The sequence below is a fragment of the Geotrypetes seraphini genome, chromosome 11 (assembly GCF_902459505.1).
Source record: "Geotrypetes seraphini chromosome 11, aGeoSer1.1, whole genome shotgun sequence".
NCBI classification, from domain to species: Eukaryota; Metazoa; Chordata; class Amphibia; order Gymnophiona; family Dermophiidae; genus Geotrypetes; species Geotrypetes seraphini.
Genome location: NC_047094.1, coordinates 25,461,658 through 25,488,158, shown reverse-complemented (window position 1 = coordinate 25,488,158; position 26,501 = coordinate 25,461,658). Strand labels below are relative to the sequence as shown.

Sequence of the window (26,501 nt, the reverse complement as noted above, 5' to 3'; positions counted from 1 at the left end):
CCCCTCCATCAAGTAAACCTTAGAACTCACTGTCCTGACAAAAGACATGTCTAGTTGGCTCTTCAGAGAAACTGAGGCTATGCAACTCGTGCATACATGGTGCGGCCTACCAAAAGCTTCTTTGATACTGGGAACACTGGGTAGCATCCATATCATGGCTCTATCAGAAGATGTCACCCACTTGTGAGAAACCTCGTCCACTTGTGAGTAAACCATGGCCTGCTTGTCCTCAAAAAATTTCTTTGCAGTTTTAAATCAATTTTAAAAATCCAATACATAAATCTTATCTTCTCCCCCCTCTTAAAAAATCCCCCAACCTACCAAGATCAGTTTTAGCTGAAAATATAATAAGCAACTTTAAAACATACAAATGGAACATACAAGAATTAAGCAAATAGCCTGGTCCATGTTTTGTCTAATGAAAGCTTATAAAAAGGTAAAATCACATTTTTTTAATTTTTTTTTTAAACTTACACTGATCCTTTTGTACTGAAGGCTTTGGTTTTTCTGGTACAGATGAACTAGAAAAAACTGTAGCTCCAGGTACTGGTCCCAAAGAGATCTTATGTTTCGGAACATCTGTCAGAGATGACACAGCACACCAACTCGCAGAACCCGAGTCCATGTCTCCAAGAGAAGGTGCGATAGAGCCACAAGGCTGGTTCTGGCAAATTGTAGGATTTGAAGACTCAGACACTTTGTCAACTATAGTCATGGCTCATCTCTGTAATATTCAGATGAAAAGTTATCGTCAAAAGAAGCGTGAACACTGCAAAATAAACTTACCCTCAGTATTTAGCTATAAATGTAGTCCGAGTATTTTTTTTTTATGTACCTATTTGAAAATGGGAATTTTAATATTGGCATACCAATGTATACAACACTACTGTTATGTAAGGAATCTAAACTTTACAAGGTAGCAAAAAAAAAAAAAAAAAGGGTATACAGAAGACTATATGGCCCTACTCTCAAAAGGACTTAAGATCTAAAGAAAAAAATAGTGTGGTGCATGTGTTAGTCTACTTTAAAGGTAACAGAAATAAAGCCCCCAAAAACCCATACCCCACCAATGATATCTTATAAAAATGCGACAGCAAGATGTACTTCCAGATCATTGTTCATGTTTTTCTTCAAACTGAAAGAATTTTAGTCTGGCTCCTTTCAAAAAGTGCTCCATCAAGACAAAAAGTAAAGCAGATGGCCTGATTACCAGAAGATGTTTGGCCTGAGGAAGATGTTTGAAACGCGTCGGTGGGGATTATAACAGAACCTTTTCAAGTTAAGTGGCACTTTTCAAAAAATTTAAAAAGTTTATGAAGCCTTATTTATGAATAAGTACTGGCACTTTATTTTTTATGAAATCAATGAATATAACACGAATAACTTCACCTTATATATGCCCCTATGAGGACGGCTACCACATTGAATACCTATAAAACTCAACAGGTTTGGTGTGGCTTTCTGAGGAGCATGGTGTTGTTGTTCTTTGGACTATAATATAGTGGATACTAATTGAACAGTGAGTCTTCTGATTACTAGAAGGCATAGCAAATAGACCTTCACTTGCCTAAAGGCTAAGCAGTATCTTCTAAAGGCTAGAGTAAGAGACACAGAGCAATTGCTTTCTGAAAAGGAGAAGAGCCATACCACTGATCAAACCCAATAAATTAAAAGTTCATTAACACATAAAATAAGGGTTTATAAATAAGTTAATCCAATAATAGGTATCACAACCCTTAATTCATCTGTGACTAGATTTCAAGAGCTAGTCACATCCTTTTAGAGGTTTAACTAAACTACATCCCACCTAAATTTATCCATTGACTTTCATTTTTACCTGTTCAAGTGAACTAATATGGGAAGCAAAATGTCTTTCTTTTCCCTCTCTGAAAACTTTCAAAATATACCAAAGACCCTTATATTTTTCAACTCATTTCTAAACTGAATACAGGCATAAGGTTTCAGATTAATTTACTTGCTTATTTTCCATGTAATACTGCAACAATATTGCCTATAAGTTAAAGCAAAATGTACATTCATTTCTAATCTGAATTCCTTCTGGGTCTCCTTAGGTAAGTTAACTTTTCTTCCTGGAACTGAAAATGATTAACATTGCTCTTCCCTATTTTGAAGAAGCTCTTAGGAAGTATCCTTGGGCCAAAAGGTCTACCATGATTTGAACTCAAAGGACAGTTGTTGGTATTTCTCTATACTGTACGAGAGGTTGTAATGTGTTTTGGAGCCAGGTTTTTTTTATAAGAGAGACTGGTATTTTCTCACCTTCACTTTGGGATTTAGCTTAATTTTCCCAACCTGATCCCTCCCATGTTTCAGGAAAGCACAGTTACTTACCGTAACAGGTGTTATCCAGGGACAGTAGGCAGCTATTCTCACATATGGGTGACGTCATCGACGGAGCCTGGATGCGGACGCCTCTCAAGCAGACTTGCTTGAAGAAACTCGAAGTTTTGAGTCGCCCGCACCGCGCATGCACGAGTGCCTTCCCACCCAGCGTAGGACACATCTCCTCAGTTCAGATAGCTAGCAGAGAAGCCAACCAGGGGAGCTGGGTGGGTTGTGAGAATAGCTGCCTGCTGTCCCTGGTAAGTAACTGTGCTTTATCCCAGGACAAGCAGGCAGGTATTCTCACATATGGGTGACCGCCAAGCTAACCAGAATGGGATGGTGGAAGAAGTATTGGCAATTTAAAGAATAAATTTTGTAATACTGTTTTGCCAAACTGTCCATCCCGTCTGGAAAAAACATCCAGAAAATAGTGAGAAGTGAAAGTATGAACCGAGGACCAAGTAGCAGCCTTACAAATTTCCTCAATAGATCTGAGGAAAGCTACTGAAGCTGCCATGGACTTTATGGCCATGGACTTTATGGGCTGTGACTTTACTTGTTAGGGGTAATCCAGCCTGGGCATAGCAGAATGAGATACAAGCCGCCATCCAGTTGGAGATGGTGCGCTTAGAAATTGGATGTCCCAACTTGTTTGGATCAAAGGAGATAAAAAGTTGAGGAGCAGTTCTGTGTGGTTTGGTGCGTTCCAAATAGAAGGCAAAAGCACGTTTACAGTCCAGAGTATGACGAGCTGATTCTCCAGGATGAGAATGAGGCTTAGGAAAAAACACAGGAAGAACAATGGATTGGTTGAGATGAAATTCTGAAACCACTTTAGGTAGGAATTTAGGATGAGTACGGAGGACCACCTTATCATGATGGAAGACAGTGAAAGGTGGATCAGCAACTAAAGCTTGCAGCTCATTGACTTGTTGAGCAAAAGTGAGGGCTATGAGAAACACCACTTTCCAAGTGAGATACTTCAGATGAGCCTTATCAATTGGTTCAAATGGAGGCTTCATCAGTTGAGCAAGGACAACATTGAGGTCCCAAACCACAGGAGGCGGTTTGAGAGGAGGTTTGACATTGAAAAGTCCTTTCATGAATCTGGAAACTACCGGATGAGCAGAGAGGGGTTTCCCTTCAATAGGCTGATGGAAAGCCGCAATTCCAGAATTGGATAAGTGCAAAAGGTAATCCAAAACAGAAGATAAGGAGGAAAGCTGAGGCTCCTTATGTTGAGAAAAACAAAATCTAGTCCACTTCTAAAACATCTCTTACAGATTGAGAAAGCTGAAGAGGAGTTATGTTGAGAGGTACCAAGCTGTCAGATGTAGAGACTGCAGGTTGGGATGAAGCAGAGATCCTTGACTCTGTGTAAGCAGAGAAGGAAAAACTGGTAGAACGTATGGCTCCCTGCTGCTGAGTTGAAGTAGAAGGGAGTACCAAGGTTGTCTTGGCCACCGAGGAGCAATTAGAATCATCGTTGTTCAACTTGACCAGAGTCTTGAGAATGAGAGGGAATGGAGGGAAAGCATAGAGGAAAAGATTGACCATTCCAGAAGAAAAGCATCTGCCTCGAGGTGATGAGGAGAGTATATCCTGGAGCAGAATTGGGGCAGTTTGTAGTTGTGGGGAGCTGCAAAGAGGTCTATCTGAGGCGTTCCCCACAGTGAAAAAATGTGATGAAGAGGGGCGGAATGGAGTGTCCATTCGTGAGACTGCAGGAGACGACTCAAGTTGTCCGCCAAGCAATTCTTCGCCCCTTGAATGTAGACAGCTTTGAGGAAGGTGTTGTGGCGGATTGCCCAGTCCCAAACCTTCAGAGCTTCTTGACAAAGGGAGGCAGACCCCGTCCCTCCTTGTTTGTTGACATAATACATGGCGACTTGGTTGTCCGTCCGAATGAGGACTACTTGGTCGTGAAGCAGATGTTGAAAAGCATTGAAAGCTTTGAGGATCGCTCTGAGTTCCAACAGATTGATATGACACTGACGATCCGTACTGGTCCATAGGCCTTGCGTACGGAGACCATCGAGATGAGCGCCCCAAGTGTAGGTCGATGAGTCTATTGTGAGGACCTTCTGATGAGGGGGCGTTTGAAAAAGCAAGCCTCTGGAAAGAGTGGAAGAGAGCATCCACCAACGGAGAGACTTCTTCAAGAAAGGAGTGACTGAGATGTGTTGAGAAGGAGGGTCGCAAACTTGCGTCCATTGAGATGCCAGGGTCCACTGAGGAATTCTGAAGTGAAGTCTGGCAAAAGGAGTCACATGTACTGTGGAGGCCATGTAACCCAGAAGTATCATCATGTGTCTCACTGAGATGGAAGAGCGGGAAGACACTGTATGAGAATTGAAGAAGAGCTTCCAGACGTTGTGGAAGGAATGCTCTGAGTTGGACAGTGTCCAGAACAGCTCCAATGAATTGTAGATTCTGTGAGGGCTGAAGTTGAGATTTGGGAAAGTTGATTTCGAATCCCAGACTTTGTAGGAACCAGGTAGTCTGTTGGGTCGCTATAATAACCCCTTGAGATGTGGAATCTTTGATGAGCCAGTCGTCTAGGTAGGGAAACACCTGAAGACCATGACTTCTTAGAGCTGCTGCTGCCACTACCAGGCACTTTGTGAACACTCTGGGAGACGAGGCCAGGCCGAAGGGTAGTACTCTGTATTGAAAATGCAGATTCCCCACCCGAAATCTGAGGTACTGACGGGAGGCCGGATGAATGGGGATATGAGTGTAGGCCTCCTTGAGATCCAGAGAGCATAACCAGTCGTCTGCTCAAGAAGGGGATAAAGGGATGCCAGGGACAACATGCGAAACTTTTCTTTGATTAGAAATTTGTTGAGAGCCCTGAGATCCAGAATGGGTCGCAGATCGCCCGTCTTCTTCGGAACAAGGAAGTAACGGGAGTAAAATCCCCTGTTCTGCTGTTCCAAGGGAACTGGTTCGATGGCATGGAGATGAAGCAGAGCTTGAGCTTCCTGAAGAAGAAGGGCGGTCTGGGATGGATTGGAAGGATACTCTCTTGGAGGAAGCTCAGGTGGAATCTGAGAGATATGAAGAAGAGAGTATCCTTCCCTGATGATGGAAAGTACCCAGAGGTCGGATGTAATTATCGTCTATCGGTGGTAAAAATGATGGAATACGACCTCCTATAGGGGGAAAATGAGAGAGTCAGAACGGTGGAGGTTATGCTCTGTTTTAAACAGTCAAAAAGGCTGAGTAGCCTTAGGTGCAGCAGAAGGTTGAAGTTTCTATTGTTTCTGAGGCTGCTGTTTCTTTAGAGGAGGGCGATTATAAGGAACTGTCCTCGGAGTAAAACGCCGCTGATAGATAGGAGTAGGGCGTGCAGGTTTTGCAGGAGCTGGCTTCGGCTTGGTTCTGACAATAGAAGCAAAGGATTTCTCATGGTCAGACAATTTCTTGGTGGCTGCCTCGATGAATTCATCGAAGCGATCTTGAAGATTAGGGTCCATGTCAATGGTACGAAGCCAAGCAATACGACGCAAAGCCACAGAACAAGCAGCTGCCCGGGCAGACAACTTGAAGGCATCGTAAGATGACTACAGGAGATTTAATCCGAGTTGGGATAAAGAAGCCAGGACTTCTTGAAACTCAAAATGCTTTTGAGTATCCAGATAAGTCAAAAACTTTGGCAGAAGAGAAATAAGGAATTCAAAATAAGTGATGAATTGAAAATTATAATTGAGGACTTTAAAGGACATCATGGCATTTTGGTAAATGCGACGTCCAAATTTGTCCATAGTTTTCCCTTCCCTTCCAGGAGGAACGGTGGCATACACCTTGGAAGGATGGGACCTCTTCAAGGACTCAACAAGCAGGGATTGATGAGAACTGTGAGTTGTCAAATCCTTTACGATGCACAGTTTTATACCTAGAGTCCAATTTTCCTGGAACAGCTGGTAAGGAAAAAGGTGTTTCCATGCATCGACCAAAAGTCTGATTCAAAAGCTTATGAAGTGGAAGCTTAAGAGACTCTGCTGGAGGTTGAGGAAGATGCATGAGTTCTAGATACTCCTTAGAGTATTTGGAGCCAGTATCTAATTGAAGATCCAAGTCCACAGCCATCTGACGAAGAAAAGATGAGAAAGCTGATCTGCTAATGCTTTGCCTCGAGAAGGACTCAAGGACGTCGAGGCAGCCTGGGTCGAAGATGAAGCTTCGGCAGGAAAAAAAGCATCAAAGGAACATGGTGACTTGGACGAGGCAATCGAAACCGGGACATTCTCGGGGTCCGACATTGGAGACCTCGAACGAGGAGTCGGTGGTCTGGTTGAGGTTGGAGTAGATCGAGGCTTAGTGGAAGAAGGTCTGTCTTTAGAAGAAGAACTATGCATGGATGGATGCCTTGATGAAGGCCTCGATCGTCGGTGAGAACTGTGTCTGGAATCAGATCTCGAGGAGACTTCCCTTGGAGACGGAAGCAGCCGATGCCATCAAATGGATAGGACTAGAGGCTGTAGATCGAAGCTCCAGAGGCTTAGTGGAGGAACCTCGATGCACTCCCAAAGACTCTGCTCCTTGTATAGTGTGAGGATTCCTGTCTAGGCACTCGCAAAGAATCTGCTCCTTGCTTCACGTGCTTGGATGTCAGACCAGACACTCGCAGAGATTCTGCTCCCTGCAAAGAGTGTGTAAGTTCAGACTGAGGCAAAGGAAGCGGCTCAACCTCACGGGAGTCTGCTGAATGCCCAGGCTGGATAAGAGGAAGCAGTTTTGGTCCCATATTAGTAAGGAACTGAATAAACTGCTTCTCTAACATAGTCTGGAAAGAAGCTTGCAAGGATGGATCCGTATCTGAAACCAGACCACCTGCCTTGGCTGGAGATTCCTTCGAGGTAGTGCGAGTGTGCTTCGACCTGGGAGTCTTAGGCACTTTAATCACTACCGGTGGAACCGACTGCTGAGCTATCTGACCTGAGGAAACAGGGGAAGATACAGCAGATGATGTTGAAGAAAGAGCCGCTGCAAACGACGAAGGTCTGATGAGGCTCGAGGTGGAAGCAGTAGGCGCAAGAGGAACCTTGGTAGGAGTCGAGGCCGAGGACGCCTTTGAAGTTGAGGGAGCAGTAGAAGATTCCATCTCGAAGAGCTTGTCCACCAAAATACAACGACGGTTGAAAGCAAGAGGCTGAAGTGTTTGGCAAGGCAGGCACGACCTAGGATGATGTTTCGTCCCAAGGCACTTGAGGCAGGGACGGTGTGGGTCCATAAAAGAGATTGTGCGCTGACACTTGCTACACTTCTTGATGCCCGTGGCAGGCTGGGACATAGAAGGAAAAATAGCTGCCGGACGTTAGAGGAAAAAAATTATTTTTTTTTAAACTGAAAATGAAAGAAATAAAATAAGAACAGCGATTCGTGAGGAAAAAAATACAAACCACGGTTCAGAGAAGGCACAAAGTAACGAAGTTAAATGCAGAGAGTCAAAGACGGACTTCTCGGCTCCGCGGAAAAGTGAGAAATGAGGAGACGCGCCCTACACTGGGCGGGAAGGTACTTGCGCATGCGCAGTGCAGGCGACTCGAAACTTCGAGTTTCTTCAAGCAAGTCTGCTTGTGAGGTGTCCGCATCCGGGCTCCGTCGATGACGTCACCCATATGTGAGAATACCTGCCTGCTTGTCCTGGGATACACAACTTACATGCTAGGACAGGAGGAAGGGGCCCAAAAGACAATAATTTTCATTTTAAAAGATCTCGTTTCCTAGCTTAGATACCTAGATCTTTTGAATACTGGCCCCTAAATTACATTTATTGACTTATATTCCACCCTAACCTCACAGTTCTCGGCAGATTACAGCATTGAGAGGCTGAACACTGTCAGGAACTACATATCTGAAAACACAACAATTATACATAAATCAGTAACTGTCTAATTCACACTTTTCCTAAATAATAATGTCCAATAGTTAAAAAAAATTCTCTATAATCTAAAGCAGTTAAAACCTTAAGAAACTCATCATCTAGCTATGCCACCCAATAGGCAAGAAGGCCTTCCAACAGTTTTAGCTTTCTTATTCCTCCAACCAGCGAATAGGCAAAGAGGTGTAGGTATCTGGCACCACATAACCAAATCAATCAGGCCACCAAGTAAGGAGGGGGCCAGATCAAATAGTACCTTGTAAAGTATACAATTTGAATAAAAGTCATGCTTTTATAGGGAGCCAATGTACTATCCTAATGTAAAATGGTAATTTATCAACATTTCTATATGCATGAGCTTAAAAGTAAATCAGTTACCGCTAAATGGCACAAACAAGTACTCTAAGTTCAGAGTTTTTAAAGTTATCAATACTGTTGCTTTGCCTAATTAACAGAAAATAAAGTATAACCAAATGATAATAGGACAAGTTTTTATTTAAAACATATCAATGTTCTCAGTTCACAGAAAAGGTAGTTGGAGAAATGCACAATCCCATGAAACAAAAACAAACACCCAAGCTGAGAAAGAAGGAGAATCCTTGCCTTATACAAACTGGAAAGTTCACAAAACAGAATTTTATTGATCTGCAAAATATATATTACCTCCTTAAAAACATGCACATTTATATTGGTGGAGTCACCTTACAGCCAGACCACTGACAAGGGGATGATAGAAAGCAATGAATAGTGGTTTCCTCTTGTGTCCTTGGGCTTCCAACTCAACCTGAACCAATCTCAACTGGAAAATAAATCTTTATCTGCAGTCACCCAAATCTTCTGCCCAGTTGTATAACCTTCCTCTTATTTTTTTTTTTTTTTAAAGCCTCTTGGTGCTAATGCTTTGCCAGAAGAACCTGCAAAACTTCAACTTTCTCCAGATCTAATACTTTTACCCCAAAACTGGTCAGCAGGTGCCACTAACTTTGTGACCCATCCTCAAAAATGACACAATACAATTACTAGAAGATAATGTGGTGAGCTGTACCACTAATAAATTTACAGCAGAATCAGAGTTCTTAAATTTCAGCAGAATTTACAGTAGAATTAAGAGATCTGATTGTGTAGAAGATAAATAAGCTGGTAATACTAAGATGCCCTGTCATCACAGGGCTGTAACCACTATCTCTACAATTCAAACCATATTTGAGTCTGAATGCATATCAGGGGCCATTTATAGAACAAAGTTTAACCAAGTAATCCAAATTGGTCAGTTCTGCTAAATAAATGTTACCCACCCACCAATAAATAAAAAAATAAAATCTGAATGGTGACGGGACAAAAGCGCGCCGACATTGGAGCGCAGATAATTTGGCGCAAGACACCAGCACGCTGCGGAAAAACTTACTTTTAAAGAGCTCCGACGGGGGGTGTGGGGGGAACCCCCCCACTTTTCTTCATACTCTGCGCTGCTGTTGGGGGGAATATGTGGGGGGTGAAACCCCCCCCACATTATAGAGAAAACTGAACTTTTTCCTAAAAAAAATCAGAAAAAGTTCAGTTTTCTCTATAATGTGGGGGGTTGCACCCCCCAAACACCCCCCCCCCCAATGGCAGCGCAAAGAGTATGAAGTAAACTGGAGAGGTTCCCCACTCATACCCCACGTCAGAGCTCTTTAAAAGTAAGTTTTCCTGTGGCACGCTGGTGTCTTGTCAGCACGTTGATGTCTCGTGTGCAAATGACTATGAACCAATCTGAACACACTTATAAGGATGCTCCTCCTCTGTGCATACAGGATAAAATATCCCCTGTTCATATTTTGTACTAAAATGAAACAGAAAAGTGATATTTTTTCATGTGCTCTTACATCTGAAAGAGTTAAATTCTTGCTAAAGACCGTAAGGGGGGGATTCTATAAATTGTGCATCAATTTCCATGCTCCACTAGGGCAATGGATCACCAATTCTATAATGAAACTTTAGTAGATTCCATTATAGACTACTAGCTCAAATCATCATTAGTACATCAAAAATTTAACTGTTGGTAGGTTAATGCAGTAAGGGCATGGGGAGCTTATAGGGCTGGTGCCCCAGCCCATGCTAAGTCCACTGACACCCCCCTAGTTCTTATATGCCAACCCAGTTACGTCCGTCTTTATAGAGCAGCATTTCACACACTAACACACCTAAATGCCAATTTTCTCAGCAGTAGAGTCTCAGTTAACCAGGACTCTCACAAAACCGGCAAAAAAAAAACCAAACAAACAAACGTCGGTAGAAAAAAAAAAAATTGTCCCCCAAAGCACCAGCATCCTGAGCCACAAATCCTCCCTCCCTCAAGCCCCCAAGCAGTTACGAACCCCTCTCCCGCCCTGAAGCATCAGCAGTCCTGAGCTGCAAAACCCTCTTTCCTCCCTCAAGCCATGAAGTAGAAGAAGCATGCAGCACTCCGGAGCCGTGAACTCACTCACTCCTTCCCCTTTCTTCCCTACCCAAGCGCAGCCAGTAGTAAGGCAGCCTCAAAACAGGCTGCTCGTGGCCAACCCTGGCAGGGCCTTTCCTCTGATGCGTCAGAAGTTATACATCAGAGGTAAGGCCCTGCTGGGGCTGGTTACAAACAGCCTGTTTTGAGGCTGCCTCCTGCTGACTGGTTGCACTCGGGTAAGGAAGGGAGAGAAGGAGAGGAAGCGAGGGAGTTTGCGGCTCCGTACCACTGCCTGCTTCTGCCACTTTGGGGCTTGAGGGGAGGGAGGGAGGTAAGGAGGAGGGTTTGCGGCTCAGGACCACTTTGTGGAGGTGGTGGGGAATTGAGAGTGTGAGACAAGGTTTCTAACACACTCTCAATTAACCAGAAAAAACAGTTATCCAGTATCCAATCCCTGTGGGTGCTCGATAACTGAGATTCTACTGTATAAACACCTTTCTCAGGACATCAACCAAAATTTATGGATTTTAATTCAAATGTAAGGCAAACTGACTTGCTAGAATGGGAAAAAAAAAACCATCTGTGCATTAATTTGTCTTCATTAAAATTTAGTGAAGGTATTTTGAAGGGAAAATACAATGTTTTGAACAACAAATAGAGATGGATGTGTACTGTCATAGCAATACACCAATCTAAACAGTATTCTGCTTGTATGCTGTATATAGCAATCAATCAACACACATTTGTTTTTCCCTGATGCTTCTATTACCAGTATAAACAAAACACTTCAAAATTCAAAATGAAAAAAATTTAACCATGTGACAAAATATTATCAAAAATTGCCAACTGAGGCGAGAATATTGTTTATGTTTGGTTATATATGTTTTAAGTCTTTACATGGTCTTTTACCTAGTTATTTTCTTGATCATGTTGAATATGTTAATAGAAAACACCCTATACGGGGTTCACGGATAGTTGACTTTCCATCTATTAAGTGATGTGTTTACAAACGATTCTTTGGCAGATTTCTATCTTATCACACTGATATATGGGATAAACATCTTGGTAATTTTAATTATAGCAGATAATTACAATAAGATTTCATATTAATAACAGATATTACAAACTACTGATATGCAGGACAATTGGCAAATATTTTGCAAATAGCCAGGTTTTCAAAACTTATTTGGAGTCTCTGAGATAATATAAACCTTTTTGGATAAAGTCATGAATTCCACAAATCCAGACCACTACCTAATATGAAAGCGGTATTTACTATTATCCCAGGACAAGCAGGCAGCATATTCTCACATGTGGGTGACGTCATCCAAGGAGCCCCGATGCGGACAGCTTTTCAAGCAAACTTGATTGAAGATTTCAAGTTTGCTAGTGCTGCACCACGCATGTGGGTGCCTTCCTGATCCACTAGAGGGCGCATCCCCTCCTCATGGTCTTCAGTTCTTAGTTTTCCGCGGAGCCAGAAAGCCCTGTCTCTCTTCTCTGCGTTCTTATAAGTGCCTTTCTAGCACCGCGGCTTCTTTATTTTGTTAGGGAGTCGCTGTGCGTTTGTTGATTGATCGTGTATTTCTTGTTTCAAAAAAAAAAAAAAAATAGGACTTTTTATTGTGTTTCTGCTGGTTCCACCGGCAGGCCCTTCTTGGGCCTCAGCCATGCGGCTAGGCCTCATTTGGCTGCAGCTGTATTTTCTTCTTCCCTGGCCTCTCTCTGGGCTCACCTCGTGTGAGCAGGATGGCCAGGACCATTTTTCCTTCGTTGGAATCGGACTGAGTAGCTTCGATCCCCGATAAGTCTTCTTTCTTTCTTTCTGTTCTTCTACCTCGGTAATGCCACCGGCTGAGTCTCAGGCATTCCAGACATCGAGTGCAGTCGTGCCCGCCTCTACGAGACCTTCGAAGCGTGCCTCCTTTCATGGGAATACTCATCTCGAGGTTGCCCTTTATGGAGCGCACTGCTGCACCTTTATTACCAGTTTCATTGGTACGGTGCCGACTTCTGAACCTCGATGTGCCTCGCCGTCGACTGGGGCTTGGTGCCTCGACGTCCACCGAGGCTTGGTGCCTCGACGTCCACCGAGGCTTGGTGCCTCGACGTCCACCGAGGCTTGGTGCCTCGACGTCCACCGAGGCTTGGTGCCTCGACGTCCACCGAGGCTTGGTGCCTCGACGTCCACCGAGGCTTGGTGCCTCGACGTCCACCGAGGCTTGGTGCCTCGACGTCCACCGAGGCTTGGTGCCTCGACGTCCACCGAGGCTTGGTGCCTCGACGTCCACCGAGGCTTGGTGCCTCGACGTCCACCGAGGCTTGGTGCCTCGACGTCCACCGGGGCTTGGTGCCTCGACGTCCACCGAGGCTTGGTGCCTCGACGTCGACCGAGGCTTGGTGCCTCGACGTCGACCGAGGCTTGGTGCCTCGACGTCGACCGAGGCTTGGTGCCTCGTCGTCGACCGAGGCTTGGTGCCTCGACGTCGACCGAGGCTTGGTGCCTCGACGTCGACCGAGGCTTGGTGCCTCGTCGTCGACCGAGGCTTGGTGCCTCGTCGTCGACCGGGGCTTGGTGCCTCGTCGTCGACCGGGGCTTCGTGCCTCGACGTCGACCGAGGCTTGGTGCCTCGTCGTCGACCGGGGCTTGGTGCCTCGTCGTCGACTGGGGCTTGGTGCCTCGTCGTCGACTGGGGCTTCGTGCCTCGATGTCGACTGGGGCTTCGTGCCTCGATGTCGACTGGGGCTTCGTGCCTCGATGTCGACTGGGGCTTCGTGCCTCGATGTCGATTGGGGCTTCGTGCCTCGATGTCGACTGGGGCTTCGTGCCTCGATGTCGATTGGGGCTTCGTGCCTCGATGTCGACTGGGGCTTCGTACCTCGATGTCGACTGGGGCTTCGTACCTCGATGTCGACTGGGGCTTTGTACCTCGATGTCGACTGGGGCTTCGTACCTCGACTGGGGCTTTGTGCCTCGACCTCGACTGGGGTTTTGTGCCTCGACGTCAACTGGGGTTTTGTGCCTCGACGTCGACTGTGGCTTTGGGCCTCGACGTCGACTGCGGCTTGGTGCCTCGACGTCAACTGCGGCTTGGTGCCTCACCGCCGCCTGAGGCCCTGTGCCTGTGCCCCTGTGCCTCGACGTAGGAGGCGGCTTGGTGCCTTGACGTCGTCTAAGGTTTTGTGCTTCGACTTTCTGCCTCGATGTCGACTGGGGCTTGGTGTCTTGACGTCGACGGATGTTTTGTACCTTCGACGTCGGCTGCAGCCGTGTGCTCCGCGCCACTTGACGCTTGTGCTTCGACGGCGCCTGAGGCTTGTGCCTCGACGTCGACTGAGGTTGGGGGCCTCATTGTCGGCTGGAGATCTGTGCCTCGTCGTTGCCGAGGCTTCATGTCTCGCCGTCGACTGGAGCTTTGTGACTTGACGTCGCTTGGTGCTTTGCCCTTTGGTTGGCGGTGGCCTTGTGTCTCGATGTCGACTGTGGCTTGGTGCCGCAACGTCGCTGGGGGCTTTATATCTTGGCAGCGGCTGAGGCTTTGGGCCTCGGCGTCGACTGCGGGTTTGCGCCCCGTTATCGACGGGGGCTTAGTGTCTCGACGTCGTCTGGGGCTCTGTGCCTCGGCGTCTCCGGCTCCTGTTCGAAAGGGTTCCCCGCTTTCTCTTCGGTTCATTCCGGGCAGCCGTGACGGAATCTTGTAGTATGGAGTTTGGTTGCCTGGAAGAGACTCTCTCCCTGCTCCGGCTCTATTGCTCCTGCCATGCGTTATCTCGCTTGTCGCAGAGTGTGGCTGAGGATCCGAACCTCCAGGATCGTCTCGCCACTTTTACTTGCGTGAGTTCTGCGCTTCTTGAGGCCTCTCTTGCGGTGGCGACTAACCGCCTCTCAGAACGCGACCGGTCCTTCGCCTATCGGGACGCCTTCAGCTGAATCCCGTCTGCCTTGGTGGTTTGGACTCCTTCTCCGGAGGGGCCCTCCGAATACCTTTCTTGTGTTCTCGGCCTCCTTCGCAGCAGCTGCAATAGCTGCAGCAGCGCCGGGTTATGGTCCAGTCGCCGGCTTTGGCGACTCCTGGCCGTCTTTTTGACTATTCTCGCATAGCCTCCGGGCTGCTTTCCTTCTGGGATTCCTCCCCTCCCTTCGGGAGGGGTGTCTCCGTGTCTACGCACCGGGAGTATAGCCTCGCTTCTGTCGGTTGGGCATTCCCATCTGCGTCTGGTCCAGGCCCTTCGTGACCTGCACTAGTTCTAGTCCGGGAGTGGTTCAGACTCTGCCCGCCCCAGTCTCGGGAGTCCGTCGGGGCGGACCTGGACCCAGTTTGTCTGCGCTTCTTCTTGTCTCGGCCTCAGGGGGTGTCCCTTGTTTGTTTATGCCGGAAGGTGGCCCCTCTGTCCTCAGTCCGCCTCCGGTCTTTTCTGCCTCGGCAGGCCGCCTGTCTGCGCTTGAGTCAGCTGGTGTCTCCGCAGTCTTCGGCCTCGACCGAGCTGATGTTGATCCTTTTGGGATCATGGGTCTCCACGGTTCATGTCCCGATGTTCGCCTGGTTTCATCTTCGTGTTCCCCGCTGGACCCAAGCATCTCAGTGGTGGCAGGATCCCGATCCCGCTTCCAAGCACTTTGTGGTGCCTCCCTCCTTGACACGCTTGTTTCGTTGGTGTGCCACCTCTTCGTATCCCCGCATCAGAAGGTTCTGCCGATGGACTCCTCGGCATAGGCTTAGGGGTGCACCTCGACGGCCTTCGGACTCAGGGTCTTTGGTCGGGTGCGGGCTGTCGCAGCCGCATCAATCTGCTGGAGCTCCGGGCCATTTATAATGCCGGGGTGGATTTTCGTTATTGGTTGCAAGATTGCGGGGTCCTGGTGCGTCCTGACATCCCGGTGGCGATGTATTCTGTGACCAAGCCAGGGTGTACAGGTTCCCTGTTACTTTGCAGGGGAGCCCTTCGTCATTGGCAGAGGGCGTTACACCACTACTTATTTCTTTGGGCGGTGTATTTCAAGGGGCGAGCAGCATTGTCTGGTGGACACGTTGAGTCGCCCTTCTCGGCCGCATGAATGGTCGCTCCATTCTCAGACTCTGCGGCATGTGGTTGTTCGGTGGGGAACCCCACAGGTAGTTCTGTTCGCTTCGCCCCTCACTCACTGGTTGCCTCGATATTACTCGAGGATGTTCTTCCGGGTTCGCATCGAGGTGGATGCTTTCCTTCTCGATTGGATGGGCAGGTTCCTCTATGCGTTCCCTCCCTTTACTCTGATTCTCAGATCTTTGATGCACCTCCTGTCGGGCTGCGCCACCATGATCTTGCTGGCTTCTCTGTGGCCCTGACAGCTGTGGTTCTCCCTGCTCCTTCAGCGTGTCAGGGAGCCTCTGCTTCTACCTATGTTCCCTTCTCTGCTGTCTCAGTGTTGAGGTTTCTGTTGCCTCCCAATCTGCAGTCTCTACACTTATCAGCTTGGTTCCTCGCAACGTGCCTCCCTCCTTCTGTTTCTCTCAGTCGGTGGGGATATTCTCGAGGCTTCTCGTATGGGCTCCACTCGGCAATGCTTTTCCCAGAAATGCTCCTGATTTGCTGCGTGGTGTGCTGAGCACTGCATGGATCCATTCTCTGCCTCCTTCCCTTCAGTGCTGGATTTTCTGTTCCACTTGTCTCGGTCTGGTCTCAAATCGACATCTATCCGAGTCCACCTCTGTGCGATTGCTGCCTTTCCTTGGCCGCTGGATGGGAAGCTGCTCTCCGTCCATCCGACGGTTTCCCGCTTTCTGAAGGGTCTCTTCAATGTTCATCCTCCGCTCAAGCCCCCTCCGGTGGTTTGGGATCTTAGGGTGGTCCTGGCTCAATTGGTGAAACCTCCGTTTGAACCCATTGATAACGCTCTTTTGATCTGTTTCACCTGGCGGGTGGTATTCCTGGTTGGTCTCACGTCTGTTCGTAGAGTCCGTGAGCTGCAACCTCTGGTTGCGGACCCGTCTTTTGCTGTATTTTATCAGGACGCAGTGGTCCTGCGTACTCATTACAAGTTCTTGCCCAAGAAGGTTTCGGACTTTCATCTCAATCGTTCCATTGTTCTTCCGGTCTTTTTTCCGAAGCCCCACTCTCATCCTGGCGTGGTGGTGCTTCATACAATTGACTGTAAGAGGGCGTTGGCTTTTTATCTTCAACGCACTCAGTCTCATCGGACGGTTCCTCAATTGTTTTTGTCCTTTGACCCTACTCGGGTGGGACGCCCTGTTTCCCAGCGCACCTCGTCCAACTGGTTGGCTGCTGGTTTGCTACGCTCAGGCTGGTCTCGCGCTGCATGGTCGAGTCCCGGGACATAGAGTCCGAGCGATGGCGGCTTCTGTAGCTTTCCTCAGGTCAACGCCTATCGAGGAGATTTGCAAGGCTGCCACTTGGTCTTCGGTTCATTCTTTCACCTCCCACTACTGTCTGGATACTCTGTCCAGGAGCGACGGCCGGTTTGGCCAGTCGGTTTTGCGTAATCTGTTTTCTTGAATTGCCAACTTCCCTCCGTCCCTTTTTGGTTAGCTTGGAGGTCACCCACATGTGAGAATATGCTGCCTGCTTGTCCTGGGATAAAGCACAGTTACTTACCGTAACAGGTGTTATCCAGGGACAGCAGGCAGATATTCTCACAACCCGCCCGCCTCCCCAAGGTTGGCTTCTTTGCTAGCTATCTAAACTGAAGACCATGAGGAGGGGATGCGCCCTCTAGTGGATCAGGAAGGCACATACATGCGTGGTGCAGCACTAGCAAACTTGAAATCTTCAATCAAGTTTGCTTGAAAAGCTGTCCGCATCGGGGCTCCGTGGATGACGTCACCCACATGTGAGAATATCTGCCTGCTGTCCCTGGATAACACCTGCTACGGTAAGTAACTGTGCTTTGTTGAAGTGAGGGTCACATTGGCAAAAAGATTTCAGTGCTGGTTAAAGTGGATATTACACAGGATCCTGGTTTTGGGGGATTTTTTTTTTTTTTGGGGGGGGAAGAGTCCCTCTTCAATAATAAACAGCTCAAGCACATTCTAAGCATTATATTATACGTTACCCAACGTCAGGCACAAATTTAAGTGCCAAGAGCAGATGTGAATACAAATTAATTAACAAGGTGTCAATAATTAATGTTAATTGGCAACAATTTGGAATTGCGCATGCATTTGCTGTAGGTGCTATTCTATAACATATGTACTTAAATTTCATGGCATGCAACTCAAAAGCAGAATGGCTAAAGGATATGCACAGGCACAATGTTACAGAATACTATAAATTGTATACCTAAGGGATTGGCAGGTGCCCAACAAGTGGTGATATTAAAGGCCAATAAAAGGGGAGTCGCCATGCTATGGGAGAAACAACAGTATGAGAGAGAAGCCGAAAATCAATTGTGTGACAGAACAGCATATGAATGCTTGTCAACAGAGTCAAGAGATACGAACATATATGGAGGATTATTATAAAAGGGGATCATTAAGAAGTAAAGAATTCCAATTCTTGTGTGAAAAACATCCAAAGATTCCATGGATTTATTTTGTGCCAAAAGGTGCATAAAGATTTAAAATGCCATCCAGGACGTCCATAAGAACATAAGAATAGTCTCACTGGGTCAGACCAATGGTCCATCAAGCCCAGTAGCCCGTTCTCACAGTGGCTAATCCAGGTCACTAGTACCTGGCCAAAACCCAAGGAGTAGCAATATTCTATGCTACCGATCCAGGGCAAGCAGTGGCTTCCCCCGTGTCTTTATCAATAACAGACTATGGACTTTTCCTCAAGGAACCTGTCCAAAACTTTCTTAAAACCAGCTATGCTATTAACTATTCCCTGAGTAAAAAAAAATAGTTAACACCAGACAGTCCCTGCTGGAGCCATTATCGAAGTTCGTGGATTGTTTTCTGTGTGGAGAAGTACAGCGGGTAAAAATCTTATTTAAAAGATACCACACATATGTTGCAGGTATTGACAGATTATGAAGGACCAAAGATAGAAGTGGTACTAGTTACCTTGGACCTAGTGTCCTTGTACACTAGAATATTCCAAGAGGAAGCTTAAAAATTGATTAAAGAAATCTTAAAGAGACCAGACCCACAACGTATAGCAACATCTTTTTTGATACAATTGGCCACTTATTTTTTGTTTGTAAACCAATATTATCAGCAAATAGGGGGAAGGGATCATCAGTTGCCACCCTTTATGTAGCGAAGTTTGATGAGATATATCTATATCTATTTCCTCCAACATACTCCCCCAATCATGAGTATATTTTGTCCTCTAAATCAGTATCAACTCCCACCAGTCTCTCCTCCCAGTCAGCCACCATCATCCTGCCCCCATTCCCTCCAAGCTGAGTTTGTTATTACCCTCTGACCTTTCCCAGAGATTTCCTGCAGGCACTGCTTCTGGGACAGCTGTTCTGTTTTATTCCAGTATCATGTGACTCTTGGTGAGCTTGATCTGTGTTCAAATGGTCTTCATTGTTCACAGTCTCATAAGAATACAGTGCACAAACATCCATGCTATGACTCAAATTCACTGAAAGCACATGGTCCCGAAGGAAAACAGTAAGCCTCTGAACAAAGTGGAGGAAAGTATGTAATAAGAGAACAGAGGGAGTCACACTCTGGGTTAAAAGGGTCATAACTGGCTCCCACACCTTGCAGTGAATATGCTCTTATCATAATCTAATTGATCTTACTGTTGAAACCTGAAATCAAATCTCCTTATCCAGCAGAAATATTAAAGGGCATGGGACTTGATATACCGGCTTCCTGTAGTTACAAAGTGGTTTACATTATATATGCAGGTACTTATATTGTACCTGGGGCAATGGAGGATTAAGTGACTTGCCCAGAGTTACAAAAAGAGCTGCAGTGGGAACTGAACCTCTGATTTACTAGTGTACGCAACACCATTAACATGTGTTATTGATGAGATAATACTTTCATAAACATAGCATTGTTTGAAAAGTAGATAGATATTTGTTGCAATACATAAACCATAAATTCAAACCCTATAAATTTCTATTATAATAAACTTCAGTAAAGAGTAACATTTCAAGTACAGTTCTTGTCATCACAAGGATAAAAACCAAAACCAAAACATTGCTACAGTGACTATTACACAAAATCAAAATGCTTTTAGGTTGGCTTACAAGTTTCTTTATAATTTCCCTTTCAGTTCAATACACCTTACTAGAGACAGAACCACTTCTTTTGCAGCTCCACTGGCTATCAATAAAGTTTCATCTTTGCTTAAGGTCTTATGCATCACACAAAGTGCTTCATCCAGGTACTCCTTATCTTAACTCTTTATCAACTCCATATACACCATCCCATGCTCTCCGTTCCATGGATGCTCACTACTCGGTTTTTCCATCACCAAAATATGCTCATTACAAACCAACTAGAAATTCGGCTTGTTTTTTTTTTTTTTTAATAACTTCTCCTGCAAAACAGCATTATTTAAAACAGGACCATCAGTTCTATATTTTGATAAAAGGGGACAATATATACTTTCTTAAGCATCAGTGAATTGAACTTAATGGTGTTGAGTAGCGATTAATATTTCTAATTGATATTTCTAATAAAGTCCAAAACATGTTGTTAAGGTCTCATTCAATAATGATCTTTCCAAAGCAGCTGTTTGTGACATTAAGAATCTGGAGTCAGCAAAATTTTTCTCCATAAAGAATAGAAAGGAAAGCTTAAATGAATCAGGCCCTCTCAGTGACAGCTGTGCTACATGTAACTATAGAGAATTAGTTCCCTTAAGCAAAATAAATCAAACCAGAGACATGAACTAAGTAGAGAAATTAGCTGGAAACCAAGTATAATTCAGACAGTTAAAAATAAAATTTGTCTAACACAATCCTGTATACAATTGCCACAAGACACACACAGGATGAGGCAAAAAAAAAGTTTTTTTGCTGTTTTCTCAGCAACCGCTTGGAATTCCAACATGAAATTTTACAGTTTTATTTGTTGTTACTATCTAAGCTTATGTGTCAAGTAGAATGACATTACCTGTAAATACGATGAAGTTACAGATGTTTTAGTATGACCATTCAGGAATTTGTGTGTTCAAAAATGCACGGCAAGCTTCCTTGATGCACGAGTGGCGTGCAGCTGAAACATCTGCGCCAGCTCCTCCCTGAGTATGGCCCCATACCCCTTAAAGGCAGCATCGGCAAGGGCTGGGGAGCTCATTCAGATAGCCTGAGAAAGACCTGGTGTTGAACTGGAAGCAGAAACCTGGCTACTTGAACACTGATGTGCTGGCACCTCTACTAAGGAGGGAGAGCTATCTTCCCAGTGCCAGCGCTTCTCAGGCAATGACGATGCCAATGTCCTGGCATTTCCAGGAGCACACTTCAAACGGGGACCGATGCTTCTTCAACATCCCTCAACATCGTAGTTCCTCGGTACTGATGTTGAAGCCATACATGACCTCGGTGTTGGATCCAATGCTGATCGTTCCAGGGCCTAACAGCATCCAATGACGAGGCAGATAGAGATCTCCTAGATGTCAGTGCACTCCCAGTGGCAAGTGAAGTCCAAGCAGCCATGGAGGCTGATGCTTCCGATGCCGATGGATCAGCCTTGAAGAATCAAAATTTATCTCCTCTTCGACTTGCTGAGTTCGTGTCCTCAACTGCAGTTTTAAATAGAGAGAACAAGAGTTAGGGTCATGGTTAGGACCAAGGCACCTGATGCACCAAGTATGCAGGTCCATTGCAGAGCTCATTGTGTGCACCTTTTCAAGCCACTGGGGGCTTTCTTGGACATTGAGAAAGTATTGCGGCCAAACTACATTTCTCAATTCTGAGCAATAAAAAAAAGGGCAAAGCCCAAATTTAGGTCAGTACTCAGGCCTGAAAAGCCACACAAAACATAAAAGGAAGCTTGTAGAGCTGGAAAACACTAAGAAAATAAAGGGGAAAGGTTCAGAACAAAAACTATGAATTAAAATAGTAAAATGGAAGAAAACCCCATATGGGAAGGTACTAAAAAAATATCTGCTCACACTTATTGAGCAGAGATCACAAAGATATGACCTCTCAGCTCCATTTGGAGGGGGGAGGAAAAAAATGAAGAACCCATGCTCACATGTCAGGCGGGAAGACACCCATGCACGAGTGATGAGATGCTGCTAGAAGATTCTTCATGCTGTTTACAGTGGGCAACATCCACACCGGGCTCCCTCAGATAAAGCTACCCAGATGTGAGAATCATATTGGCCTGGTTTGTCCTCAGAGAATTATAACTCACAGATAATTTCTTTAAAAGATTTTGGATCAGAATGGTCAGTAGCAAACAAGTAACAATCCAGACAGTGTGTGAACAAAGTTTCACAGCAAAGGCAACAGAGGCTGCATATCAGCTCAAGAACTGGAAGCTCAGCACTACGAAGAAAATTTGTTGGTGTAACTACAAAATTCTGACATATTGTTAATTGTATTATTTGAATGGTTTTATTTGCGTTTTAGCTTGAACATTTTTAACATGCAAAAATCGCTAGGCAGTAATGCTAAAATGTCAGTATCAACATATTGTATTTACTAAGGTGCTCTAGCTGTTTTAGCGCGCACTAAACGCTAACACGTCCATGGACTATAATGGACGCGTTAGCGTGCGCTAATATTTAGCGTGTGCTAAAACAGCTAGTGCGCCTTAGTAAAAGGACCCCTAAATGCTGTTTAAAAGTAATACTTAAGTATGGTAAATAAGTATGTAAAATTTCTAATTTAAATTCAAAGCGGTTGCTGAGAAAACTGCAAAAAACAAAAACAAAAACCCAAACAACACAAAACTGTAGGGGGTTTACTTTTTTTTTTTTGCCTCCACCTGTACATACAGTTCAAGAAAACTAGGTTGTATTAGAAACCGACAGCTTATATTATAGGGCAGTGGTCTCAAACTCGCAGCCCAGGGGCCACATGTGGCCCGCCAGGTACTAATTTGAGGCCCTTGATATGTTTATCATAATTACAAAAGTAAAATAAAACAGTTTCTTGATCATATGTCTCTTTAGCTATAAATTACAATATTATTATTAAGACAGCCAAAAGGAAAGATTTATAAACCTCATGTAAAATTGTCATTTCTTTAATAAGACATTAACTATTTTTTTCTGAGGCCCTCCAAGTCCCTACAAATCCAAAATGTGGCCCTGCAAAGGGTTTGAGTTGGAGACCACTGTTATAGCGGAAGCAACACAACACTCCTGAAGGTCAGAGATGCATTGCAAGCCTCCTCTGGCAGAAACAGGAATGGAAACGGAAAGCTGGTATTAGTCATTTTTCCAACTAGTGGAGGGAAAGAAGAGTTCAGATTTGTACGATTTGGACAATATTCTGTGGAAGGGGAGCCTAATGCATAAATAAAAGTATGGGCTCTGCCTTAACCAGGGTAAAACCAGGCTGCTAGCGCTAATATTTAAAAATGAAACAGAGCAGCTTTTAAACTAGAACTTAAGGGAAAGCTGACATTTTAGTCGGAGTTGTGCAATCTTGAGTACTATCTTCAAGAGATCCTAGCAAAATGCAGCAAGTTAGACTATCTTGACAGAAGTGTTATGATAAAAGCTGAAGTAGCCCAGGAGTATTTAAAGAACAAAAGATAAATGATTCCAAATTCACACTGCAGAAGTTTACAAAATAAATTGGAAGAGTTAAATAGAGTGCAAAGTATTACATAAAGAGTTAACTATAACGGGCATCTTAGAGACAAGACAACACAAGGAACTTCTATTCTGCAACTTATCAAACATTTATTTAGTGTGGGTCACAATAAGGGCTGCTTTGGTAAATGCACTGAAGCCCATTCAACTACTATGGGCTTCGGTGAATTTACCACAGCAGCATCACTACCGCAGTTTAATTGCCCAGGAAAAATTCAAACTCTAAAAACAGTTTTACAATAGTCAAGTCAAAATAATACAAAGATTAAAAATTAATATTAAAATCACACCTTCAAAAATTTCCTAAATAGGAGCACCTTTATTAATTTATGGTAGAAAGGCTCCAATCTTACTTCTAAAGGTATAAAGGTCCAGGGTTTAGCTGCTTGACACAAGACAGAGGCATTAAGGAACTGTTTAAAAAACATTTCTTAAGTTGCTGAGGGAAAACGAAGGAAAGGGCCATTCTTAGAGGCAAAAACAGGAGACTTATCAGAGCACATACTGCTGAGCTGAGCAGTTTGTGCTCCGATAATTCTCCTGCTTTTGTCGTCTATGATTAATTTATATGTGCAGTAAGAGGACGTTCCTGATGAAGGATTCTTTTTGAAACTGATGTTCAGTAGAACCACCACTGCTCTTTAAAGATGAGCGGAGAAACAAACTTGAATCCGCCAATGAGGCACATTTATTGGGAGCAATGACGGCTTTGACCAGTTCCTTAACATGAGATAAGTCCTTGAATTTTTATAGGGCTGCGCAGTTACACTTTATTTTTATGACATTGGGTTGCACCTCATTCACATTTAATTTTAGTGTTATTTGCACTTATTCACATTTAAATGCACATGGGAAGACGCTATGACGGTGTGTTGCATTAAACTTTTGCTCAAGCACGGGTAGAAGTATTGAACGCTTGGGGCTCCTTTTACTAAGGTGCCCTAGCGTTTTTAGCGCTCGCACAAAATTACCGTGAGCTAAACCACGCGGTATGTTTCTAGAATAATGCCAGCTCAATGCTGGTGTTAAAGTCTAGCGCGCGCTATTCCGCGCATTAAGGCCCTAATGCACCTTAATAAAAGGAGCCCTTTGCATTTACTTGACTTAATCAATCCATACTGAGGTCTCCCACAATTCAAAAAATTTATTAATCAGTTGAAAAATTATTTTGTGGAACCATCTCTCAAACATCATCTCCTTAAGAACTATTTTTTGCTTAGTATTTAGGGTGTTCTTTAGATTGGGTTTTGTAGTTTGATAGAGTTTAAAGAAACAGCATACATGATCCGGAAGCCAAGGGAATTTAATTTAAAAAAAGGAGTTACATTCTTTCCTCCATATTTGCAGGGGTTAAGGGCACAGCCCCTCACGAACATAATGTCTTCACAATTAACTTTTAGAGGCCCCCCAAATCTTAAGTCCTGCTTCCCTCCCAACTCCGGACCCCTCTATACCTTACCTTAAAATCCTGGTGGTCTAGAAGTGAAGCAGGGCAGGAGTGATCTGAGCGTATTTTGGGCAGGACTAGGGAAGGGCCAAAATATGGATGTCTGCATTTAGACCTGGTACTTGGCATATCCAAGTTCACAGAAGCATGCTCTGGTTGAGCAGATCTCCACTGGAGGGAGTAAGGAAAGCCACAGAAGGAAAGAAGATGGAAAATAAGTTACAAAAAGCTACAGTGGGATTTGAACTGACATCCTCTGGTTCTCTGCACTGGTTCGCAGCTAGTTGCAGTAACTATTAGGCTACTCCTCCACATGGATCTGTATGTGGCCACAAAAAGGTATCTATGTCCTTGTTTTGCTCCATTCAAAGTCTGGACTTTTAAGTTGGTAAAATGGATGTTCAAGCTGGATGCATCCAGCACTATGGAAGTCCATTTCTCATCTATTTTAGAACAGGCTATAAGAACATAAGAATAGCCTTACTGGGTCAGACCAATGGTCCATCTAGCCCAGTAGCCTTCCTCACAGTGGCCAATCCAAGTTACTAGTACCTAGCGAACCCCAAAGTGGCAACATTTCATGCTATCATAGAAACATAGAACATGACGGCAGAAAAGGGCCACGGCCCATCTAGCCTGCCCACACTAATGGCCCACCCCCTAACTACCTCCATGAAGAGATCCCACATGCCAATCCCATCTTTTCTTAAAATCTGGCACGCTGCTGGCCTCAATTACCTGTTGTGGAAGATTATTCCAGCGATCAACCACCCTTTAGGTGAAGAAATATTTTCTGGTGTCGCCGTGAAATTTCCCACCCCTGATTTTCAACGGATGTCCTCTTGTTTCCGTGGGTCCTTTAAGGAAAAAGAGATCCTCTTCCATCTCGATACGGCCTGTGACATATTTAAACGTCTCGATCATGTCTCCCCTCTCTCTGCATTCCTCGAGTGAGTACAGTTGCAACTTACCCAGTCGTTCTTCATACGGGAGATCCTTGAGACCTGAGACCATCCTGGTGGCCATTCACTGAACCGACTCAACTCTCCGCACATCTTTTTGATAATGCGGCCTCCAGAATTGTACACAGTATTCCAGATGGGGTCTCACCATGGATCTGTACAACAGTATTATGACCTTGGGCTTACGGCTGACAAAACTTCTACGGATATAGCCCATGATTTGTCTAGCCCTGGACGAAGCTTTCTCCACTTGATTGGCAGTCTTCATGTCTTCGCTAATGATCACCCCCAAGTCACGTTCTGCTACAGTCCTTGCTAGGATCTCACCATTTAGGGTGTAAGTCCTGCATGGATTTTTGCCGCCAAGGTGCATGACCTTGCATTTTTTGGCATTGAAACTTAGTTGCCAAGTCTTTGACCAATGCTCCAGCAGGAGTAGGTCCTGCGTCATACTGTCGGGCATTGAGCTTTTGTCTGGCACTGTGCTTTCATCTGTTGTGCGGTTGCCTACTATGTTGCATAGTTTGGCGTCATCGGCGAATAATGTAATTTTACCTCGAAGCCCCTCCGCCAAGTCTCTTACGAAGATGTCAAATAGGATTGGGCTCAAGACCAAGCCCTGCGGCACTCCGCTGATCACCTCCGTCGTATCGGAGAGGGTACCGTTTACCACTACCCTCTGAAGTCTACCTCTAAGCCAGTCCCTAACCCATGCGGTTAATGTTTCACCCAGTCCCATCGAACCCATCTTGCTCAATA

General features: G+C 45.1%; 1 protein-coding gene across 8 annotated transcripts in view; it reads right to left on the bottom strand.

The window, feature by feature from the left end:
- Window positions 1-26,501, bottom strand: part of USP42 (ubiquitin specific peptidase 42) — a 142,370-nt gene that overhangs the window by 106,366 nt on the left and 9,503 nt on the right. For 5 of the 8 annotated variants that reach the window (XM_033962765.1, XM_033962766.1, XM_033962768.1 and 2 more), the window contains exon 2: window positions 475-724. In XM_033962765.1, coding sequence (XP_033818656.1) covers window positions 475-715 — 241 coding nt within the window. In that variant the 5' untranslated portion in view covers window positions 716-724. Of the gene's footprint in view, window positions 1-474; window positions 725-20,677; window positions 21,306-26,501 lie in introns of all 8 variants that reach the window. The other 3 variants (XR_004541045.1, XM_033962763.1, XM_033962764.1) reach the window with 1 other exon arrangement.